Raw genomic sequence first — 20,688 nt, 5'->3', positions numbered from 1 at the left:
CACCCCTAAACTCAGCATCGTCACAAATCCAGTTCGGTAATTAAAATGTGGGCATAAGTGACTTTGTTGTTGGTAGATTCTCACCATACAAAACAATATTACATTATTACATGTCCAACATGTAGTACATATGTGATGCTCTCATGTGTTTTTTAAATGCTTTCTGATGAAGTTCAACTGGAAATGTTTTTATATTGTTCTGATGTAGCTCTGAATAAAGTGGGTGGGGCATTAAAGTAGTTTATCATGGCAGTAGTGTCGGAAATAAGCTAACTGAGTTGTTGTTTGTAGGAAGTAGTGGAGAAAAAAACCAAATGTAGGTAGGCCATTAAGAGCAGTCACAAATCACATCTTCAGATCATTTAAACTTTTGTGGTTTCAAAAGTATGATTTCTCTTCAGCACTGTCCTTTTTTTGTTATTGATTTTACCATCAACCAACACACCTCAGTAATAATTTGTGCTCTAGCTGTACAACTGGACCGTACCAGCAGTGTGACAATAATCTTTACGTGGTCAGTGACATCTTTTTTTTTTACAAAAGGTGGAGGGCTGACGGCCCTTTAAGTGCTAATGGAGAACATGGCTAACTGTGACTATGAAGGTAGAGTTACATCTGATTTGAACCCAAGAACAAACACTTTCTTTGTTACTTGAAATTTTGTATGTACCTTACTTTCATGTAATAAAGCCCTCTGCATTTGACTCTGAGTGTTTATAATGGATTACTTTGCTTTGCTGACATGTGTAGTTCAAGCAGGATAAACACACAGGAATCTGTACATCTAAGGAATTTATTCACAACCATGATTCATGACAACATAAATTAGTATAACAGTTCTTTCAACACTTATCTGCATCACTTGATTAATAAATTAATTATTTATTGTAAACCACATTCCTGAGATAATTAATACATGTTTAACAAACAAAACAACAAGATGATCATAAACATGACAAATGACTATTTGCCAGCATCTCTGCGTCTAAAGTTCATGTCATAAAGCATGACTCTGCTCTTTAACCCTGTAGAAACCACAGATATCGCTGCCTGTAACTTCTGTGGTTGTAAACTCCTATCGCCAGTGGCTCTGTGTCTTCCTCAGCTTCCTATTCAAAAGAAACACCATCACTTCAACTTGAAAAGACACTGAAAGACAACAAATGCTTTCAATCCATTGCAACAAAATGATAATATAAATCAGCTGTTGTAAGCCCTCCTACCAGAGATAGCTGTATTTCCGTTTTGCTCCTCGAAGAGCAAACACCACAATTCCACATCCGTAAGACAGTGTGTAGACTGGAATAAAGCACAAAATGTTACCACAGATGTATTCTCCAATCTGCATATCTCATACGCTGTAAAGTCATGTGTCTGCGACTGTTTACAAAAATACCTTTAAATGTAAACAGCGCACCATCTCAACGTCATTTTCCAGCTTTGAGGTGTCTTTATTTGAGGTGGGTCGTTCCGATCCGGTGCTGTGCGCCGTCATCTACCGGCCCCCCAAATACAACAAGGACTTTGTGAATGACTTTTCTGGTTTCCTGGCTGAGATTATGCCGAAATATGACTGTGCCCTTTTCCTTGGGGATTTTAATATTCACGTGTGCTGTCCTGAAAAGCCGCTGGTGAAGGACTTCCTGAGCCTTATTGACTCTTTTAATTTGGTGCAGTGTGTGTCTGGTCCCACACATGAGCATGGACACACTTTAGACCTCGTCCTTTCTCATGGTTTATCTGTGTCTAACTTGGAGATCTGTGACGATGTGTTTTCTGACCATTTGCCTGTACTGTTTGAAGTCGCTTTTTCCTGTGCTGAATTTAAATCCGGCGCTCTTGTTCAGAAACGTCGGATTTTTAACTCTTGCACTGCCGGTCATTTCTCTGTGGCTTTTGACCAGCTCTGTGTGCCTCCTGTCTCTGCTGACACTGAGGAGCTCAGCTCTTGGTTTCACTCCTCCTGCAGGACCATACTGGACTCTGTGGCTCCATTAAAAACTGTGCAGCCTAAAGCTAAACCTGAGCCCTGGTTTAACGACAGAACCCGTGAAGCTAGGCGGGAGTGCCGCAGAGCTGAACGGAAGTGGAAGAAGGACAAGCTGCAGGTTTCCTTCCATATCCTTAAAGACTGTTGGCGCCGCTACCAGAGCACCGTTAAAGAGACTAAAAGACAATACCTGGCAAACATCATTGAGACCAACCACCACAACCCACGTGTCTTATTCAAAACCATTGACTCTGTTCTTAATGCTCCACAGCCTGTCAGCTTGGAGACATCTCCTGAAATGTGTAATAACTTCCTGCACTTTTTTATTGACAAGGTTGCTACTGCTAGGGCCCTCATCTCTGCTCCTGCATTTGACCCCTCAGTCACTGCTCCTTGTTCTGCAGCTTTTGATGGTTTTGAGCCAGTGTCTCTGTCTTTTTTAGAGGACCTGGTTGGCCATATTAAGCCATCAGGTTCTCCCTGTGATGCTGTCTCCCCTCGTTTCTTCAAAGAGGTTTTCCCCAGTATAGGGCAGTCTGTATTAAATGTAATTAACAGTAGTCTGTCTACTGGTCGTGTTCCTCAAGGTTTTAAACATGCAGTGGTGCAGCCCCTACTTAAGAAGCCTGGCCTAGATCGCAGCGTGCTGGCCAATTTTAGGCCTATCTCCAAGCTGCCCTTTATCTCTAAGGTCTTGGAGAAGGTCGTATATGGTCAGCTACAGTCTTTTCTCGATGTACATGGTGTCCTGGAGGTGTTTCAATCTGGTTTTAAAACTATGCATAGCACAGAGTCAGCTCTACTCAGAGTTTTTAACGACATCCTCCTGGCTAATGACTCCGGTGACCATGTAATTCTTGTTCTGGTGGACCTGACTGCAGCGTTTGACACCGTGGACCACAGCATCCTAGTGGCTCGGTTACGCCACCTAGTGGGCATCGGTGGCACTGCGCTAGAGTGGTTCAAGTCATATCTGACCGACAGAAGTTTAACTGTAAACCTTGGTACCTCGGAGTCCAGCCCCGCTCCACTGCTGTATGGGGTTCCACAGGGGTCGATTTTAGGGCCCCTGCTTTTTTCTTTGTATTTACTGCCTTTGGGCTCCATCTTGAGAAAGCACGGCATCCCTTTCCATTGCTACGCTGACGACAGTCAGATATACGTGCCACTTAAGAAAAAAGATGCTTTCTCCCTCACACCGCTCCTGTCATGTCTCAAAGACATCAAGGCCTGGATGGCCTTGAACTTTTTAAATTTTAATGAGAAGAAAACAGAAGTGATAGTGTTTGGCCCTAGTGGCTCTTGTGTGACCCCTCCTGTTGACTTGGGCCCTCTGGCAGATTTTATAAGACCAACTGTGTCAAATTTAGGTTTTAAGATGGACAGTGATTTTAAATTAGATCGTCAGATTAGTGCTGTTGTGAGGTCAAGCTTTTTCCACATCAGGCAGCTGGCTAAGGTGAAGCCCTTCCTTAAGCACAAGCACTTTGAAACGGTAATCCACGCCTTCGTTACATCTCGGCTGGATTACTGTAACTCTCTGTACCTTGGAGTCAGCCAGTCCTCCCTCGCACGGCTCCAGTTAGTGCAAAACGCGGCTGCTCGCCTCTTAACTGGAGTTCGTAAGAGGGAGCACATAACTCCCATCCTGGCCTCCCTCCACTGGCTGCCTGTGCATTTTAGAGTCCATTTTAAGATTCTTTTATTTGTTTTTAAATCTTTAAATGGTCTCGCCCCACTGTACCTCTCTGAGCTCCTCCACCCCTACGCTCCTGCTCGGTGCCTCAGGTCAGCTGATCTGCTGCTCCTGGAGGTACCGAGGTCAAAACGGAAGCTCAGAGGGGACAGAGCTTTTTCTGTTGCAGCCCCCAAACTATGGAATGAGCTGCCTTTGCACATCAAACAAGCCTCCTCACTGTCCATTTTTAAAAGTCATCTTAAAACCTATTTTTATTCCTTGGCTTTTAACCACGCATGAGACTCTGCTCTTGTTTTTAGTGTTTTATGGTTTGCTTTTATTTATTGTTTTTTAAATTGTCTTTTAAAAAGCAATAAATCTATTTATTTTAGTGTTTATTTCCTGTTTTATTTATTTTATTGTCTCTTGTTCTGTTTGTTTATGTACAGCACTTTGTTGCGGCTGTTGTTGTTTTAAAGTGCTTTACAAATAAAGTTGAGTTGAGTTGAGTTGAGTCTTTACCGTGATACGAGTTGAGGTTCAGGATGGCCACGAACAGTGCAAACAAAAATCCCCAGCAAATGTCTGAAGACACAGATAGAAGGTAATGTTAATAATAATAATAATAATAATAATAATAATACATTCAATTTTTATAGCGCTTTTAAAGGTACTCAAAGTCGCTTGTTAGTCTTTATAAAGAATAGGTCTGAATGTGGTCGCTGATAAATAGAAAAAAATAGAATTATAGAATTCAAGGTCACTATTTTATTATATAAGTATATTGTTTATTGATGGCAATTGCCAGCAATATTATCAGTTACTCCAGTGGGTAATTATTAATCACATTGTAATTCACATTTTAAAATAATATAATACTACTAATGTGTACACTAAAAATGTGTACAGGCTTTAAGTTATTAATGTTTCAATCATAAAAATCATTTGGACACATTTAGTAATTAACACATAATTCATCGTTAATAGTAATCTGTGGAAATTGCTGGTACAAATCCTAACCAAATCCTTTATGAAGCATGTGTACCTGCTTTCTCATACGGGCGGCCTTTACATCTCTTAGTATGAGCTGGCAGATCTGACCAGAAACATAAAATTTTTTGCATACCATTACTATCGTGATTGTTGTCCAACAAATTATAAAGCAGAGTAAGGGATCATCTAAAACAGTGGTTCTCAACCAGAGGTCCAGGGACTCTTACGGATCCTTGAAGGAGCTCCAGATGGTCCCAATGAAAATTGGAAATTCTACAGATATCTCGCCAACTGGAACCTACAACTTTAACATCTAAAAACCCGATTTTTTTTTAGATGAAGGTCCATGAAGTGAAATGGAGATCTGTGACCTAATGTGTATCATTTTAGGGGCCCATGGCACAAATAAAGGTTGAGAAGCACTTATTTAAAATAACTTAGCTTTAACTTATACAAATAACTTAAGCTTTTTTAAGGGTAAAAAAAGCAGCAATAACTAATATGTTTTAAAAACAACGTTCAGCTTACCAGATATTAGGCCCACAATTTCAAACACTATGGTGAAAAACACAGCAAGAACTGATAGAAAGATGATAGCTGGAAATGCAACACAAACAATATTAAACAGAGGACTTTTGATACGCTTAAAGTATACAAAAAAAATGTATTTCCCAAATTTGAAAAAATTGTTACGAAGGACTTGAAGAATGCTACTTACAACAAAAAGGCCTATAGAGTGCTGTTCCACATCCCAGACCAAAGCAGATTGAATAAAAATGGTAATATTTGTCTGAAATGTAAAGAAAAAAATGATTAATATTAAGAAATATCTTATGAATAAAGGTGGATTTATTTTGCTGTGTGCTACCATTAAAATATACATACAGTGTTGGTAAAAGTCCTCTTTCATATCCTGAAGAGAAAAACACATTATCATGAACTCTTGGCAGAGGCAGATCAACAGAAATTGCTTGGCAGATAAACAAAACACTGTTACTAGGCTGTTGCTATAAACAATGTGAGAGAGCAGCAGCAGCATAAATATACAAAATAATATGATGTATTTATATATTATATATAGTGAGATTGATGGATTAACTTACCACAGGTAAAATACACTGACACCCAGAAACACAGGTGTACACACAATCTATCTTCAGCTGCAGGTGAGTTGTCCGGGCAAGTGTACTAATAATATGATAGACTCACCAGTAAGACAACTTCCTCAATCCAGTCAAACCACTCTGCTAAGCATTTTGTACACACTGAAGGAAAGTCCCAGATTGGATTTTGTTTCACTTTCACATTCATGAGAATATATCTAATGCTTTTGTGGTCTGCCTTGAAGCTTTTAGAGTGCCGGTACAGGTTGTGTTGAAGCTCAATGCCGGTGGTCCAGTCATATATTTAATTTTATTACTACTAATAATGAATTATTAATTCATAAAATTCTATTCTACCCATCTATCATCTTCAAACCGCTTGGGGGCTAGCACCGATCCCAGCTGACATTGGACAGGTCACCAGACTATCACAGGACTGACAGCCATTCTCGCTCTCATTCACTCCTATGGGCAATTTAGAGTCACCAATTAAACCTGAGCTGCATGTCTTTGGACTGTGGAAGGAAACTTATCTGCTGGAGGACCCAAAGAGAACATGCAGACTCCACACAGAACCACAAGTTGGAATCGAACTGGCGACCCTCTAGCTGTGAGACGAGAGTGTTCTATCTCTTTCGCAACAATGTCACATAGCTGATGGTTCCAGCTTTTCATGCATTTTGTATTGTTGGAAATTTTATATTTTTTGGGTTTACGGCAAATAGACAAAACCAGACATTTAGTCTCAGAGCTTGTGTTAGGCATTTTCTTGACATTCTACAATACATTTATTCTGGAAATTGAGCAAATAATGAATTTCTTTACATCCATACTACACTGCAGGATAAATAAAGTCTTATCTTATCTTATCTTATCTTATCTTATCTTATCATAAAGTGCCGGTCTCATACATGGTCTATTGCAGGGATGGGCAACTTAAATCCTGGAGGGGGCCACAATGTTTCATCCACAATACCACAAGGCCACATATAGGGCCGTGCACTTAACCCGATATGATTAAACTGCAATTTTAAATATGTTTACAGTGCAGTTACTTAACATTTTTCATGCTAAAATGCATGTATAACAGTATAAATAGGAATACAAAAGGTTTGAAGCAAATAAAAAATAACCACTTACTGTGATTTCTTTTTTTTTCAGTGCAAGAACAGCAGACCAACATTAATTGCAAGAAGTAATTTTGTGCATTTTTACACAGCACTTTTAAGATTTCATGCTCAAATGCATGTAGTTGTACTGAGGGCCACTTTAAGTGAAGGTGCGGGCCGTATGCGGCCCCCGGGTCTCCAGTTGCCCATCCCTTGTCAATTGGGTTTGGTTGTAGTTTCACAATGAAGCCTCTAGATGACAGTGCTATATTGAAATCTTTAGTTACCAGATCACGTCCAAGCCCGCGCAGTGCATTGTGGTACGTGAAGTCAATTTGGCAGCTGCAGTCCGTTTTCATGTAGATACTGGACTGAAACTTTAAACTACACTTCCCTACCCACTCTTACCGATTTGAATGTCGTGCAGGGGGGTAGCTTTTTCCAATCGATGATCTCAACTGAAGTTTTCTCTGTCAGCCTCGCGGAGAGGCTGAATAAACCCCTCGAGAATGACAAAAGTTAAGTGTCGTTTAAGCGTCTTCGAAGTGTGCGGCGGGAAAAGTCAGAGGGACCTCAGCGACATTTAAGCCCCCTAAAAATGCGGTTCAAACAAAGAAGGCAGTGATTTGTGGTCTTGGTGGTTTTCTGCGCTGCTCCTGCTAGCCAGGGCTGGGTCCCGTTACAGTTGTGAGTCGGCGGCTCACCAAGATGTCCATGGAGGAACAGGAATATCCCGAAGCGGTACTGGTGACCGAGGCCGGGCCGCAGTGGCTTCAAGTCGAGGTGGAGCGTCTCACCAGGGAGCTCCGTGAGACGAGCCATGAGAAGATCCAGGCGGCTGAGTATGGACTGGCGGTGCTGGAGGAGAAACAGCAGCTCAAGCAGCGATTTGATGAGTTGGAGACAGAATATGAGACGGTCCGACATGAGCTGGATCAGCTGAAGGAGGTAAGCTGGGGTCATAGCCACGCAACCAGACACTTAAAAAAAATAGTGTAGCGTTAGTTGTAACGTTAAATGTATCGGTATGTGAACACACACGACATTTGACCAAGAAAATATTCGGTTAACGGCACGTTGGAGCAGCAAAGGTCAACATTCTGTTTACCAACTGTTTTTAACGTTCCATTCAGAACCACACAGTATAATCAGAACCACCATCAATTATATAAGCTATCAATCATGGTCCTGGTCCCTTTAAAGCTCAGTCATGACTAAAGCTCATGTTTCCAAAAACCACAAAGTGCCATTGACAAGCAGAAAGTTTCTCCTATTATTGTTTGGACTCTGCCATAAGGTTATCACGCTTTATCATTTCACAGCTGAATGCTCTTCACAGTTTCTACGCAGAATAACAGTCCTGTAGTTTTATGTTTTCCTCACATTGAAGGATAAAAGTTAACTTTCTGGTCACTTGCCCATACTTGCTCTTGGTATGCAAGGTTGAGGCCTTCTTAATCAGACGTCTGCAGCTGCAGCAGTATGTCAAATTTAGATGCCAATGTTGCCAACCTGCTAGTAGTTTATTGGGTTTAAAAGTTACAGGAGGGAGCAGTTCAGTCCAAAGTGAATCTTGAGAAACACTATCCTTCCATACATAGTATTTTTATAACTCCTTTATCCTGATGTCCTTAAGAATTTCCCCCTGCTCTTTAGAGAGTCATTTCTAATCTACAACTACACTGCTAGCCTCTGGTTTCACTCAATCGTCTTTGCCAGCTACCACCTTTGGGGGATTTGTCAGTTTGGACAAGTCAGTAAAGCAGTCAGAAGAGCCGTTGTTCCACATGACAAGGAGGTTTTTATCTGTCGTCAGTCACCATCAGCACATTCAGCTGACCAAGACAGGTTTTATCAGACTCCTTTAGGCATTTATCATATAGCTTAAGGTCATACCCTTGTAAACAAATCTATTTCACATTATCAGTGATGGAATTTATCTCATAGTATGAATATGGTAGTTTTTTTAACCTATACAGAATCTGAGCACACAGCATGGTACAAAACATAGCTTTTGTCCTACTATTTTCTTAATAATCCAATGATTTTTAAAGTTTCTAACACCACTTCAGACATAGAGCTATTGTAATCTTTTATATGGGAAGTTTTGACTGTATCTTGCGAGAGAAGTTGGGGTTTTCCCTTCTGTTCAGTTTAGTCAGAGTCTTGCAGCCAGTTTAAAAACCTTTAGAGGAACTGCATCCTAAGGCACTTCCACATTGGCTCCAGCATTCAGCAGTTGTGGTCGCCACTTATTATTGACTACATCTCCAATGGCTATCTTAATAATTTAGTGTATTGGGATAATACATTGTGTGGTGTTTCACTGGTAGGCAGAAAGCCAGAGAAAGCACAATATTTTGGACATAATCAGGTACCGGCTCTGAATAGTGAACAAGATATGCTCTGATAGAAGTTAATCTCTCACTCAGCAGTCCAAATTTCAACTAGGGCTGCCTGAAACTGCAATGATTAAATTTTATTATCAATTTATCAGTCTTTTCTTTTCTCTATGCCCATTTTTCATGCCGAAGGTCAGGTGTTCAGTTTGCTTGTTTTAATCAACCGTTGAGACTTTAAAAGATCAGGTTCCTTGCTGTCATATATGACAAACATATATGATAAACATTAATTCTCCATATTGAAGAAGCGACAACCAGGGAATGTTTGGCATTTAATTGACAGATTCATCATTACAGCTCTATTTTCTATTAATAAATCACACCTTCAGACTTGCATCACCCGTTGAGTTCCCATGACTTATTCTCAGTTTTGTGTTGTTGGTGATTTTTGTCCACATTAGATTATTCATTGTGTAGATCATTCCAGTCACTGAATGAGTCATTGTTGTAGTCATTGTCTTGGTATCTCATGATTCTGACTGTTGCCTCTCTTTAGTAAATTATGTCACTGTTGGAGAAGGAATTGTCCATCAGCACCCACTGTGCTTAAGCTTTCAGATCGATTCCCATTACCACTGATCATTGCTTGTTGTCTCCCATATCTGTTTGTATAAGAGAAAACCGTAGAGAATGAAAGGGTGGGGTTAGATGCTGCTAGGAAGGAGAGTTACACCTCTGTGCTAGGTTTCAAGACTTTCTTGGACAGTAGATGTTACATCACCAGTTGGCTCAGTGTCCGTGCTTGTTAGCTGCGTGTCTGCAAGCTTTTAAGTCAGATGGCTGTGGGAATCTGACGTCAGCCTGTTCATCCTATTTAAACTATTGTTCAGAGCCTGTCAATACGGTCAACTTAAGCCTATACACTTGGCTTGGTATCCAGCTATAACTGCATTCATGACCCCACTAGTGGTCACATCCATTAGACCCTGCCATGCCCACATTTCTGTTACGAAAAGGCTTTTATTGGACCAGAGAGGAAGTCAGTCACCAGTTCTCCCTGTATCTTGTGTAGATTGTTTTGTGGTTAAAAGTGGTTAAATACAAAAAAGGCCACAGTGCTTCAAACCATTTCTTGCTTTTTTTGTTGTTGTCATTTTTAGGAACTCGTCTAGTACAGTACTCACTAATGATCACAATAGATCATCAGTAAGATTAAAAAGGTAACTTTTAGTGTGTATATATATATATATTTATTTATATATTTATATATATATATATATATATATATATATATATATACCCCCAAGCAGTTTGAAGATGTATATAGTTACCTTTTTAATCTTACTCTTACCTAGGCTCACTCCTAGGTAACACTCAAACTAGCTCCTTAAATCTTTTTTTTGCTAACCTTAACCAAGTAGATTTCTTGCTTAAACCTAACCAAGTGCAACTGTTTCACAGTGTTATACAAGATTGTTATATTTTCTAAGGCCATTGTACCATATGCCTTTTTGTGTAATATCATACAAACCTGTTCATACCCGTTCAGGATAGGTTATAATATACGTATGACTGTAAATTCACATTTGGTTATCTCTACTCACATTTCCAAGACCGGCTGCAGCCTCCAGCTGGTTCCAGCTTGTCGTGAGCATGACAAATTAAAATTCATGCCGTTGAAATGTCACCAGTGCTTGCCGTAATCTCTTTTCATGCTCTGTTAGTGTGTAAGATGAACACCATGACATAAAACCACAATGTAGCAGCAGGGTGACACAATCCTTGTGAGTGACTTGCGTTCTGTAATAAAATGGATGAACAGCCGGAAATAAATACAGTCAGCTACAGGCCCTTGGTATTTTTGAATAAACTCCGTTTGTGGAAGAAAACCCTTATCTGTTGCCAGTGGTTATCTTGGCCATACTTGTGGTTTTCTGTTCGTGTGGAACATCTAAAACAGGCTCCCTGTTAATCCTTGATCAAAGTAGTTTTCCATGATGTTTATTCTTTCTCTTTGTCCCCAGGCCTTTGGACAAGCACACTCAACCCACAGGAAGGTAGCAGCAGATGGAGAAAGCAGAGAAGAGTCACTGATTCTGGAGTCTGCCAGTAAGGAGGCTCTCTACCAGCAGAAGGTCCTAGAGTTGCAGAATGAACTTCGACAGTCCAAAGCCTCCCTCACCAGCTTACAGTCTGAAAATGATCGGCTGGCATCCATCGCACTGGAGATGAGAGAGGTGATTATACAAATGTTAAAAAGCATATTAACAAATATAAACGTTAATGTAACAGTATAGATGTGACCTTTTTTTAATTATGCTGATCCTAACTTATAAAGAATATAAAATACACAACCTTCTTTTAATGAAGTCAGTATGTATCAATGAAAACTGGTTCTTATTGAGTAGATCTTTCTTTTGTGTACTTTTAATGTCAACCTGTAACTGCTGACACACAAGCCCCTTTCACACTGCTGTTTCAAGCTGCGATATTTACGCCTCTGTGATGTTTCGCCTTCAGTCTGAACGTCCCAGAGGCGTAATAGGGGACCAAGTGATCCTTGGTCTGTAACAGAGACATTAAATCAGCAAGACTCTTGTCTCAATCAGTTGATCAATAAGATAAGATAAGATAAGAAATACTTTATTCATCCCAGCAGAGAAATGTAGGTGTTCCAGCAGCCAACATACACACAACACAACACAACACAACACAACACAACACAACACAACACAACACAACACAACACAACACATGTATACATACATATTCCACCTATACATAACATGAGCCCACAATACATAGCCTAGTATAGAGGAAGTGGAATGGATGGTCCATGTGCATTAGTAGCTGTTACTCATAGATAACAGTTACAGCAAGTGTGCAAATATATAAGTGTGTAAATACATAAACAGGTGTGCAAATATACATGTGCAGAAAACATGTGCAAAAATACAGTTTGGTAAATACAGTATAAGCAGCTAAGCTAAATTTTTAATAAAAAAATAAAAAATGAACCAATGGAGCCGGCAAGACTGAAAATATGTGACATACGATATTTGTGCCACAAACATCTTGGTAATAAGGATGTAAGTGGGTATCATAAGAAACACGCTCTCACTCGAGTCTGACTGTAATCTAATCATGTTCAGCAAGTTCTTCCGCCATCATTGTTTTGAATGCATTCACAGTTGCTGTCGTTTATTGTACACATACTGCAGCTGCTGTTACACAGTACTACTGTCTCATCCCACTTTGTTCAGCAAAACTGGATTGTTATGTGAATTCACAGACTGAGGAAGCCAGTATTATGCCTTGCGGAATCCATATGCATGCCCTGAGTTACATCTTTAGTGTAATATGTGTTTTCCTGAATCATTTCGTTGTAAAAAAACTGAATAAGTTTATCCCACAGTTGTAAATGGGAGCCTAGTAACTTTGAATCAAACTTTTATTGTGTTTGAAATGGTATGAATCTGTCCAATTATATAGTCGGTTACAATCCAAAAGTATTAAAGAGAAGGTTAGTAAAGCCAGAGTTAAAACTGACATGTAGTTAGTAAAGTCAAAGTTCATACTGACATGTAGACCAGACCACCGGTTGTCAGGGTGAGTTGTGAGAAAGCTGAAGTTTGTGCTTGAAGTGGGGGAGGGTCAGTTCGCAGGATTGCCGTGAAACCAGCAGGAAAGATGATGTAATGGTCCACTGTGAGTGACACAAAGGATGTCCTCTCTGTAACATGGATTGGTAAGTGGACCATGTCCTCCTTCCGTCATTACAGTCGCCTGCCAAAGTCTTGCCCCTGTGGTATGTGAAACATGCTGACATGCTGATCCTCATTTCACTTCAGCAGGCAGTTGTAAGGATGTACGGTAGTTTTCACTGCCTGGGTGATTAAGTGTTTGCACTCATTCAAAGATGGTAAGCGTTCATGTCTAATGGTTAGGTTATTGTCATTAAGTCTTCCATAACAGCTTGTCATCTGATTCCCCTCCCCCTGTGCAGAATTCAGAACTGGCAGAGCTGCAGCGAGGTCAGCTGCGGGATGACATGAGAGAGTACAAGGTGAGGGAGGCTCGTCTGCTGCAGGACTACAGCGAGCTGGAGGACGAGAACATTTCTCTTCAGAAACAAGTCTCTGTGCTGAGACAGAACCAGGTGAGACAAACATGATAGAATATGAGGAACTGTGTGAAAATCATGAAAAAAATAATCAGGTTTTTCCTGTTTATACACCTTTTTATGACTCAAAGTATACTCACATGTATTTATTCTAATTTAACCACATAGTCATTGTGTCATGTGAGAAAGTGACAAGGCAAGACATTAAAGACACCTTCCCAACACTTGACATTTGCTATAATAATAAATGGGAGTAAAAAAAAAAAAAAAGGTTTTCATCGTTTTTTTGTTATTCACACAACATTTTACAATTAATGTTATTGTTATTTGCTCACTAGATAATATCATGTTCATTTCATGTTATTTTGGAAAAGCGAACACAAATTAATTGAGTAAAATTATTCACAGTTTTGTTTATGTTTTTGACCATCTGCTAAGGTGGAATTTGAAGGTCTAAAGCATGAGATCCGCCGTCTGGAGGAGGACTCGCAGTGCCTCCACAGCCAGCTGGAGGAAGCCATGCGTCTGAGAGAAATCGCTGAGCGGCAGCTCACAGAGGCCTTAGAAACGATCAAAACAGAGCGTGAGCAGAAGTCCACTCTACGCAAGGAGCTCTCTCACTATATGACTATTGGTGGCTCTATGTACAGCAGCTCTTTCAGTATCTCCATCGACAACCTAAAACTCCATGATGATGCCTCCACCATCACAGAGGCAGACAACGATGATCTGATCAGAGGTTTTGAAAACGGCTTGGCCAAGGCAGGTGAAGGTTATGAAGACAACAGAGCTGCTGGGAACAAGAGAGGAGAGGCTTTCAAGCCAGCTCCGAGCTTAGTAGACGACCTGCTGAGTGAGCTCAACATCTCTGAGATCCAGAAACTTAAACAGCAGCTTTCACAGGTAAAATATCCAACAGAAATACGTTTTTAGGGATCTGTACAAAGTTTTTGAATCTCTTAATTTTAGCCGTTATACTCCTTGAAAAATGTTCTGTTGAAATGAAAATTTCAACATAATCTGGTGTCTGCTATGATTGAGGCTTTAAGAGTCTGGAAGTCTTTGGTTAAGGTAACTTGTAAAAGTTTGAAAAGTGGTTGAAATTTATTCCTAAAAGCCCATACTTCATACTACAGGTCTTTTAGCAGCTATCACAACGTTACCTAAGAAAATCCTCCTGGTGACAAAATAAAATTATTTGGTTGGACGTTATATCTGTAATATAACATCTCTATTTATTTTAGTACATTCATACTAAATTGAACAGAGATTATTTTTCTGTTATGTTCTTGTATTTATGAACCACTATACTATGTACAATAGACAATAGTCAGAGCTTTATCTGTCTACAAGTGAGAATAGGAAAAAATCCACATTGTTTACAATGTAGGTACAGTTATTGATTATCTATGGCCATATACATTCTGTATGCATGTTTACATTGATTAAATGTGGACTTTCTGTGGGGATATTCTGTTGAATTGAACGATACTGTACTGACCGAGAGAGGGGTGAGGAGAGGAAGATACAACCTGCAATCTTCTAGCTAGCCAGAGGTGTTGCTGATTTTTTTCCCTTTCTTTTTTAGCTGACTAAAATGTTTTTATTCTATTTAGGTTGAGCGGGAGAAAGCAGCCCTGATCAACTCTCTCCAGGAGAACCAGAAGCACCTGGAACATGCTTATGGGACTGTGTCAGAACAAAAGGAAACAGTCAACAGGCTGACTGAGAACCTTACTGCAATGAGGAAACTTCAGGCCAGTAAGGAGCGTCAGTCCGCCCTCGACAGTGAAAAAGACAGGGACAGCCACGATGACGGAGACTACTACGAGCTGGACATCAACGGACCTGAGATCCTGCAGTGTAAATACACCGTGGCGGTGTCTGAAGCCGGTGAGCTGAGGCAGGAGCTGAAGACTCTAAGAGCGCAATACGAGCAGTGTCGAACCCAGTATGAAGATGAGCGAGCGCGGCTGGATAGCGACGTCCAGGAGCTGAGGTCGAAGTTGGCAGCCCTGGAGAAGATCAGCCTGACGGATAAAGCAGAGGTGGCTCGTCTGGAGAAGGAGCTCCGTCTGGTCAGTGAGGCTGCAGGAGAATCACTTGGCAGCCTAAATGTGGCGCAGGATGAGCTTATCACTTTCAGCGAAGAGTTGGCCAATCTCTACAACCACGTGTGTATGTGCAACAATGAGACTCCTAACCGTGTCATGCTCGACTACTACAAGGAAGGCAAGGCTATTGTAAGAAGGGGGCATGAAGGGAAGGAGCAGCAATCTTCCATACTTCTCACTAATGGGCTGATCACAGAGACTGAAGCTGGAAATTCCAGCAGCGCCACAGTCACCGCAGCCCCAGAGCACCGGCCAGAACCCATGAACGTCTACAACCTCGTCGCCATCATCAGGGACCAGATCCGCCACCTGCAGCAGGCAGTGGACCGCACCACAGAGCTGTCACGTCAGAGACTTGCCAACCTGGAGCTGGGCACTGTGGCAGACAAGGACAAAGAGGCTTGCATGGGAGAGATCCTCAAACTGAAGTCTCTGCTGAGCACCAAAAGGGAACAGATTGCCACTCTCAGAGCTGTGCTCAAGGCCAACAAACAGGTCAGAAGACCCCTCTGAGTGTGTCTGGATGTGTGTTTGTGTGTCTCAGGGGAAGGAAGTGCATTGTTTCTCAAACTGACAAGTACAACAGAAAGATATAAGCTAAAAATAACCACAGTCGGGGAGTTCAGACTTTACCAAAGTGCAAAAAATGAATGAATAATGAATGAATGAATACTTATATAAGCTCTTATTCCCTTCAGACGGCTGAGGTTGCTCTGGCCAACCTGAAGAGTAAGTACGACAGCGAGAAGGGCATGGTGACTGAGACCATGATGAAGCTGCGCAATGAACTCAAGGCTCTGAAAGAGGATGCTGCTACGTTCTCCTCTCTTCGAGCCATGTTTGCTACAAGGTATGATTTTAAATAATCCAAGGTTCCTATGGGTGTTTTGAAAACACTTGAATTGTATTTTGGCGTCGTCTAGGTTTAAAAAATGGTTAGATTTTGTATAAAGTGCTAGCCTGGGTATACCCATACTGCCTTGCACGCTCGATTTCATTTCGAACCTGCAGGCAGTCTGGCAACGATGGCCGTTTCTTAGCCCTGTTTTAGGGATCCAATCACAGAACGGGGAAGGACGGCAAGACGATGACGCGTACTACTCGACAGATGGAAGCTTTTAGTTTTGTAGTTCACTTACGGATCCAACATGGCTGCAGCAGACGCAGCAAACTCTAAATAGTTTAGAGCGAAAGTTGATTTTAAAAGAAAAACAATGTTTGACTTTACACTCCTGTTGCACCACGAAAAAAGACGTTTTAGCCTTGCTTCCGACAGGATTTGGCCAAAGCCTAATCTACCAACTAGCCCAGCTACCGCTCACTGCTGTAACGCCGGTGATCTGGCTACGAGCCGGGGGACAGCGGAGCCGCCGGGAGACCCGCAACAGCTCGTCTATTGTCCATAAAATCAGTAGATGTGTGTGGCTGAATGACATGAGGGGGAAATAAGGCGTAAAAATAAATAATCTTGCAGAAAGCAAGAACTGGAGAAGCAAAGCAGCAGCAAGCAACACACACACACACGCGCACACACACTCTCACCAACACACCAACACTGCCGGTAGACTGTGAGCAGCCAGAGCCAGAACATGCTGCAGAAAAATGTTGCAGGAGCAGAATTGAGCATTTTAGTCTCAAAGAGATGGGCTAGTCCGGCTATGTAAACATCAATTTCTGTGGCTCTACATACGTCACCTGGTATAACTGATACGATTGGCTAAGAGCTACGTACAGACGCTTTTGATAGACATTTGTAGCGCCCAATAAACGGCTCCGGAGGATCGTAAACCACGCCTCCTCTACGGAGAAATGAATGGCTGGTGTCCAGACTAATCTCATTTGTGATTAGTCTGATGTTAGCCAGGCTAATAAAGTGCTTGAAACCACTTGAAATTAAAGATTTATAGTATTATTAGTCTATTCACAAACTGTTTACACATTTTGAAACAGGAAACTTTGTTTTTTCTTTTAATGTGTTCTGTAGAATGATGTAATGAAACATAACTTTGGTTGATTATAGCACAAGAAAAATTTTTTTGTGATGAATCGCAATATACAGTGTACTGTATTTATGCTCTATAAATATGTCATTTACAAACGCTTTAAGGGCCTGGAAAGGCTTGACTTTAACTTTGAAATTTTGTAGCCCTGTTAATAACAAATGTTTACATTTAATTCCTGACATCATGTGGAGTCCTGATGGGCCAGGGCTCACAACATAATGCAAACCATTGTCTCTGTCACGGGAAACACAAAAAAAAAGCAATGATAAATCTTCACATCCTGCTAATTCTGCCTCTTTTCAGCATCTCTCTCTAACGATAAGAAAGAAACTCAAGACGTTTCTGCTTATTCTACATGACTATTTTATGTCAGTGTCTATGTTTGCGAGAGACACAAAGCATTGTGGGAACAGTCTGATGTAATACTTGTGAGAGTGAGCTAGCAGAGACATCCTCCCATCTGGAAAATGCTGTCTGGGGGAATGGAGAAACCATGTGACAGCAGCAGCAGTTCAAGAATTGAAATTGCTCCACCTGGTGGAAATAATTTATATCTCTTGTTTCTCTTCTTTTCCCCTCATGTTCTTCTCTCCACATCTTCCCCCTATTAGGTGTGACGAGTATGTGATTCAGCTGGATGACATGCAGAGGCAACTGGCTGCTGCGGAGGATGAGAAGAAGACGCTGAACTCTCTGTTACGTATGGCCATCCAGCAGAAACTGGCCTTGACCCAGCGCCTGGAGGACTTAGAGTTTGACCATGAGCAGGCGCGCCGGAACAGTGCCACATCGGCAGGAGGCAAGGGCAAAGCAAAGGCCAAAGGAGCCTCTTCCAGCCATCATGTAAGTCAGAAGCTGTACAGCAGAACTGACGCACAAAGCATCAGCGACGGCTTGTTGTTCTACTGCAAGGCGTCATATAGCCTTTTAAAACTTCTAATCTATATGTATTACTTTTGCAAAATTTGTATATCTCTCAGGATTTGCGTACGAGATTTTTTTCTAACATTAAGGTCTTTATTTTGGCGCCATTATACCTCTATCACACATTATATTTTATATGAGTATTATTTATGGTCGGCCCACTGTTAGTCAATGAGTGGCCTAATCAGTAATTTTGGTAAAATTTCTTCAGTTGATTAGTTATTAGTTATTTTCATGCTTTTTTCATGCTGAATGACTTATTTCAAAGTGTATGTGCAAATCTCTGCTAAACAAAAGTATTAAAGCAGTAGTTTTGTAGAGAAACTAAGTGTTACAGATCTGTCAATAAAATCAACTAATTGATTAGTCGACAACACTGTATGTAATGTTGTTGACTAACCCTTTTGAATTGTTACAATGTTAACTGGTTGAGCTGAATCACTCCTTTCTTTTATGTTATCCATGGTCATTTTCTAGTATTAAAACAATGAATTTCATGTTTTCATGGTAAAATTAATATCCAGAATCTGTAAAATTAACTTAAAATATAGCTGGCGTCACGGAAGGCACAGATCTCCTGACCTTGAGTTATTTATATTTAGAGTGTGCCGCCTAAGAGCCACATGAAACTTGAAACCTGCATGCTAATTTTAATTGAACTACATTTGATTCCAGGCTGCATCACTTTAAAATTTGCTGTGATGAGTACACACAGGCATAATTTGTCATGAAAAGTACAAAGTTATCATCCATTTTTGAGTTCTGTGACATTTTAATGTATAGTTTTGTTTTTTGTTGGAGGATGATGCTACCACATTTTTTGTAAATATGTGATTTTTACTGTTTCCTTTTGTCTGCATACATGTCTTCTATCTCCTTATACAACTTTTTTCTCTCTCTCTGGTCCAAAACAGCTTTACAGATTTGATAAAGATAAAAATATAAATAATGGTACCACTGAATTTCATGTAGGACAATCTGTGTAACAAACAAAAAATGCTACATTAATATGTTTGGTTTTCACTTCCGTAATCATGCTTTTTTAAGATGTAAGATACTGTGAAATTGTCATTCCCTGTAGTATCAGTGACTCATTACTAAAGCCTGCATGCATACCACGCCTCAGTCTTCTGCTTCCAGCCTTCCTCTTTCCTTCCTAACTGCTATCTTCATTAATAAACATCATCTAGGTAATTCAGTGGAAATCAAAATGTGAACAATTAATCAACAATCAGTTTAATGTGATTTTCTTCTGTTTTTATCTTTCCTTTTGCAGTAAATCAATCATGCCAAGTGTCCTTAAGGAGGCCCGTCAGAGTGTGTGTGACAGTTGCCAGTCACCTGCTTCCTTCACTCTCTAATCATGGTTCAATCATGTCTCTAACTAAAGAACATTTCCAACAGTATTTGCCAAGGGCCTTGTTTTAGAGTGCCAAAACAAGCATGTAAAGTTCTGTCAAACATTTTGACTGCAGAGAGAACGAGTCGGCGCTGCAGTCCTTCAGTCTTCCACCAATATGTCCCACTATTATTATTGAACCAGGGGAAGATTCAAGATGGCTGTTTTGCTGATTACTCATTGCCTGTGTTACCCTGACTGTGCACTTTTTTATTTTCTTATTTGCTCTTAGGTGATTCCTCATTCTTTTTAAAAATCATACTAATTGTTTCAGTTATTATACATTTCTACCAGATGTGCATGTTTATTTACCAGATTCTTGGTGACTTTTTCAAGCAATATAACATATTTTTTATCTCTATTTATTTAATAGAAACACATCCAGAGATTATGTGGTCTTTCTTTTAAACCAGAACTTTCAAAAAGAGACAAATACTGAAATACTGTCCACTTTTCTGCCTTTGTTGTTTTCCTTTTGGCCTTAAATATTTGGGTATCTTTCTGACAGCCCATAGAAACACTATCAAGATTCTTTATAATTTCTCCTTTCTAGCTCATAAAAAATAATCAATATATTATTTTTACTTTATGATCCTGCAGATATGGAGGTTCAGTTTCGGGGTCCCACTACATATTGTGTAACTGGGCTCCTTTGTAGACATGGCACAGCTGTTACAAATTCAAGGATGCTTGTTATGACTAAGAGAGTATTAATGCAAAGCTTATTTAAAGATGTCTAAGTTAAGGTCAGATGTTAATAGTATTCACAAACTTTATTCATGAAGGAGAGTTTTTATTGAAATTGTTTTACTACAACGTTTTGTAAACCTTTTGAGTGCTAAAATCTGCAAACAGTAAGCCTGCAGTGCCAATTTGTGTTTTGTTTGTTCAAGTGCAATTTGCAAACATG

General features: G+C 40.3%; 1 protein-coding gene across 2 annotated transcripts; it reads left to right on the top strand.

Moving 5' to 3' along the window:
- Nucleotides 1-7,529: 7,529 nt before the first annotated feature.
- Nucleotides 7,530-19,976, top strand: LOC131968414 (protein bicaudal D homolog 2-like). 2 transcript variants are annotated; one of them, XM_059329276.1, is made up of 8 exons: nt 7,530-7,821; nt 11,240-11,452; nt 13,222-13,374; nt 13,777-14,241; nt 14,955-15,947; nt 16,151-16,302; nt 18,067-18,298; nt 19,656-19,976. In XM_059329276.1, exons 1-8 carry the CDS (start codon nt 7,582-7,584, stop codon nt 19,656-19,658), a joined length of 2,451 nt encoding a protein of 816 aa, XP_059185259.1. In that variant the 5' UTR covers nt 7,530-7,581; the 3' UTR covers nt 19,659-19,976. The 2 variants fall into 2 exon arrangements, with proteins under 2 accessions (XP_059185259.1, XP_059185258.1); XM_059329275.1 differs by lacking the exon at nt 19,656-19,976 and having other exon boundaries at nt 18,067-19,494.
- Nucleotides 19,977-20,688: the final 712 nt, after the last annotated feature.

This window comes from Centropristis striata, chromosome 3 (genome assembly GCF_030273125.1).
Source record: "Centropristis striata isolate RG_2023a ecotype Rhode Island chromosome 3, C.striata_1.0, whole genome shotgun sequence".
Lineage (NCBI taxonomy): Eukaryota > Metazoa > Chordata > Actinopteri > Perciformes > Serranidae > Centropristis > Centropristis striata.
This window is presented reverse-complemented; position numbering and strand designations above follow the sequence as displayed.

Excerpts from the sequence above, each read along its gene's own strand:
- LOC131968414 (XM_059329275.1), top strand. The coding sequence starts at position 7,582 with ATGTCCATGGAGGAACAGGAATATCCCGAAGCGGTACTGGTGACCGAG. Across the intron at positions 14,242-14,954 it reads TTAAACAGCAGCTTTCACAG|GTTGAGCGGGAGAAAGCAGC; the intron begins GTAAAATATCCA and ends TATTCTATTTAG. Across the intron at positions 15,948-16,150 it reads TGCTCAAGGCCAACAAACAG|ACGGCTGAGGTTGCTCTGGC; the intron begins GTCAGAAGACCC and ends TATTCCCTTCAG.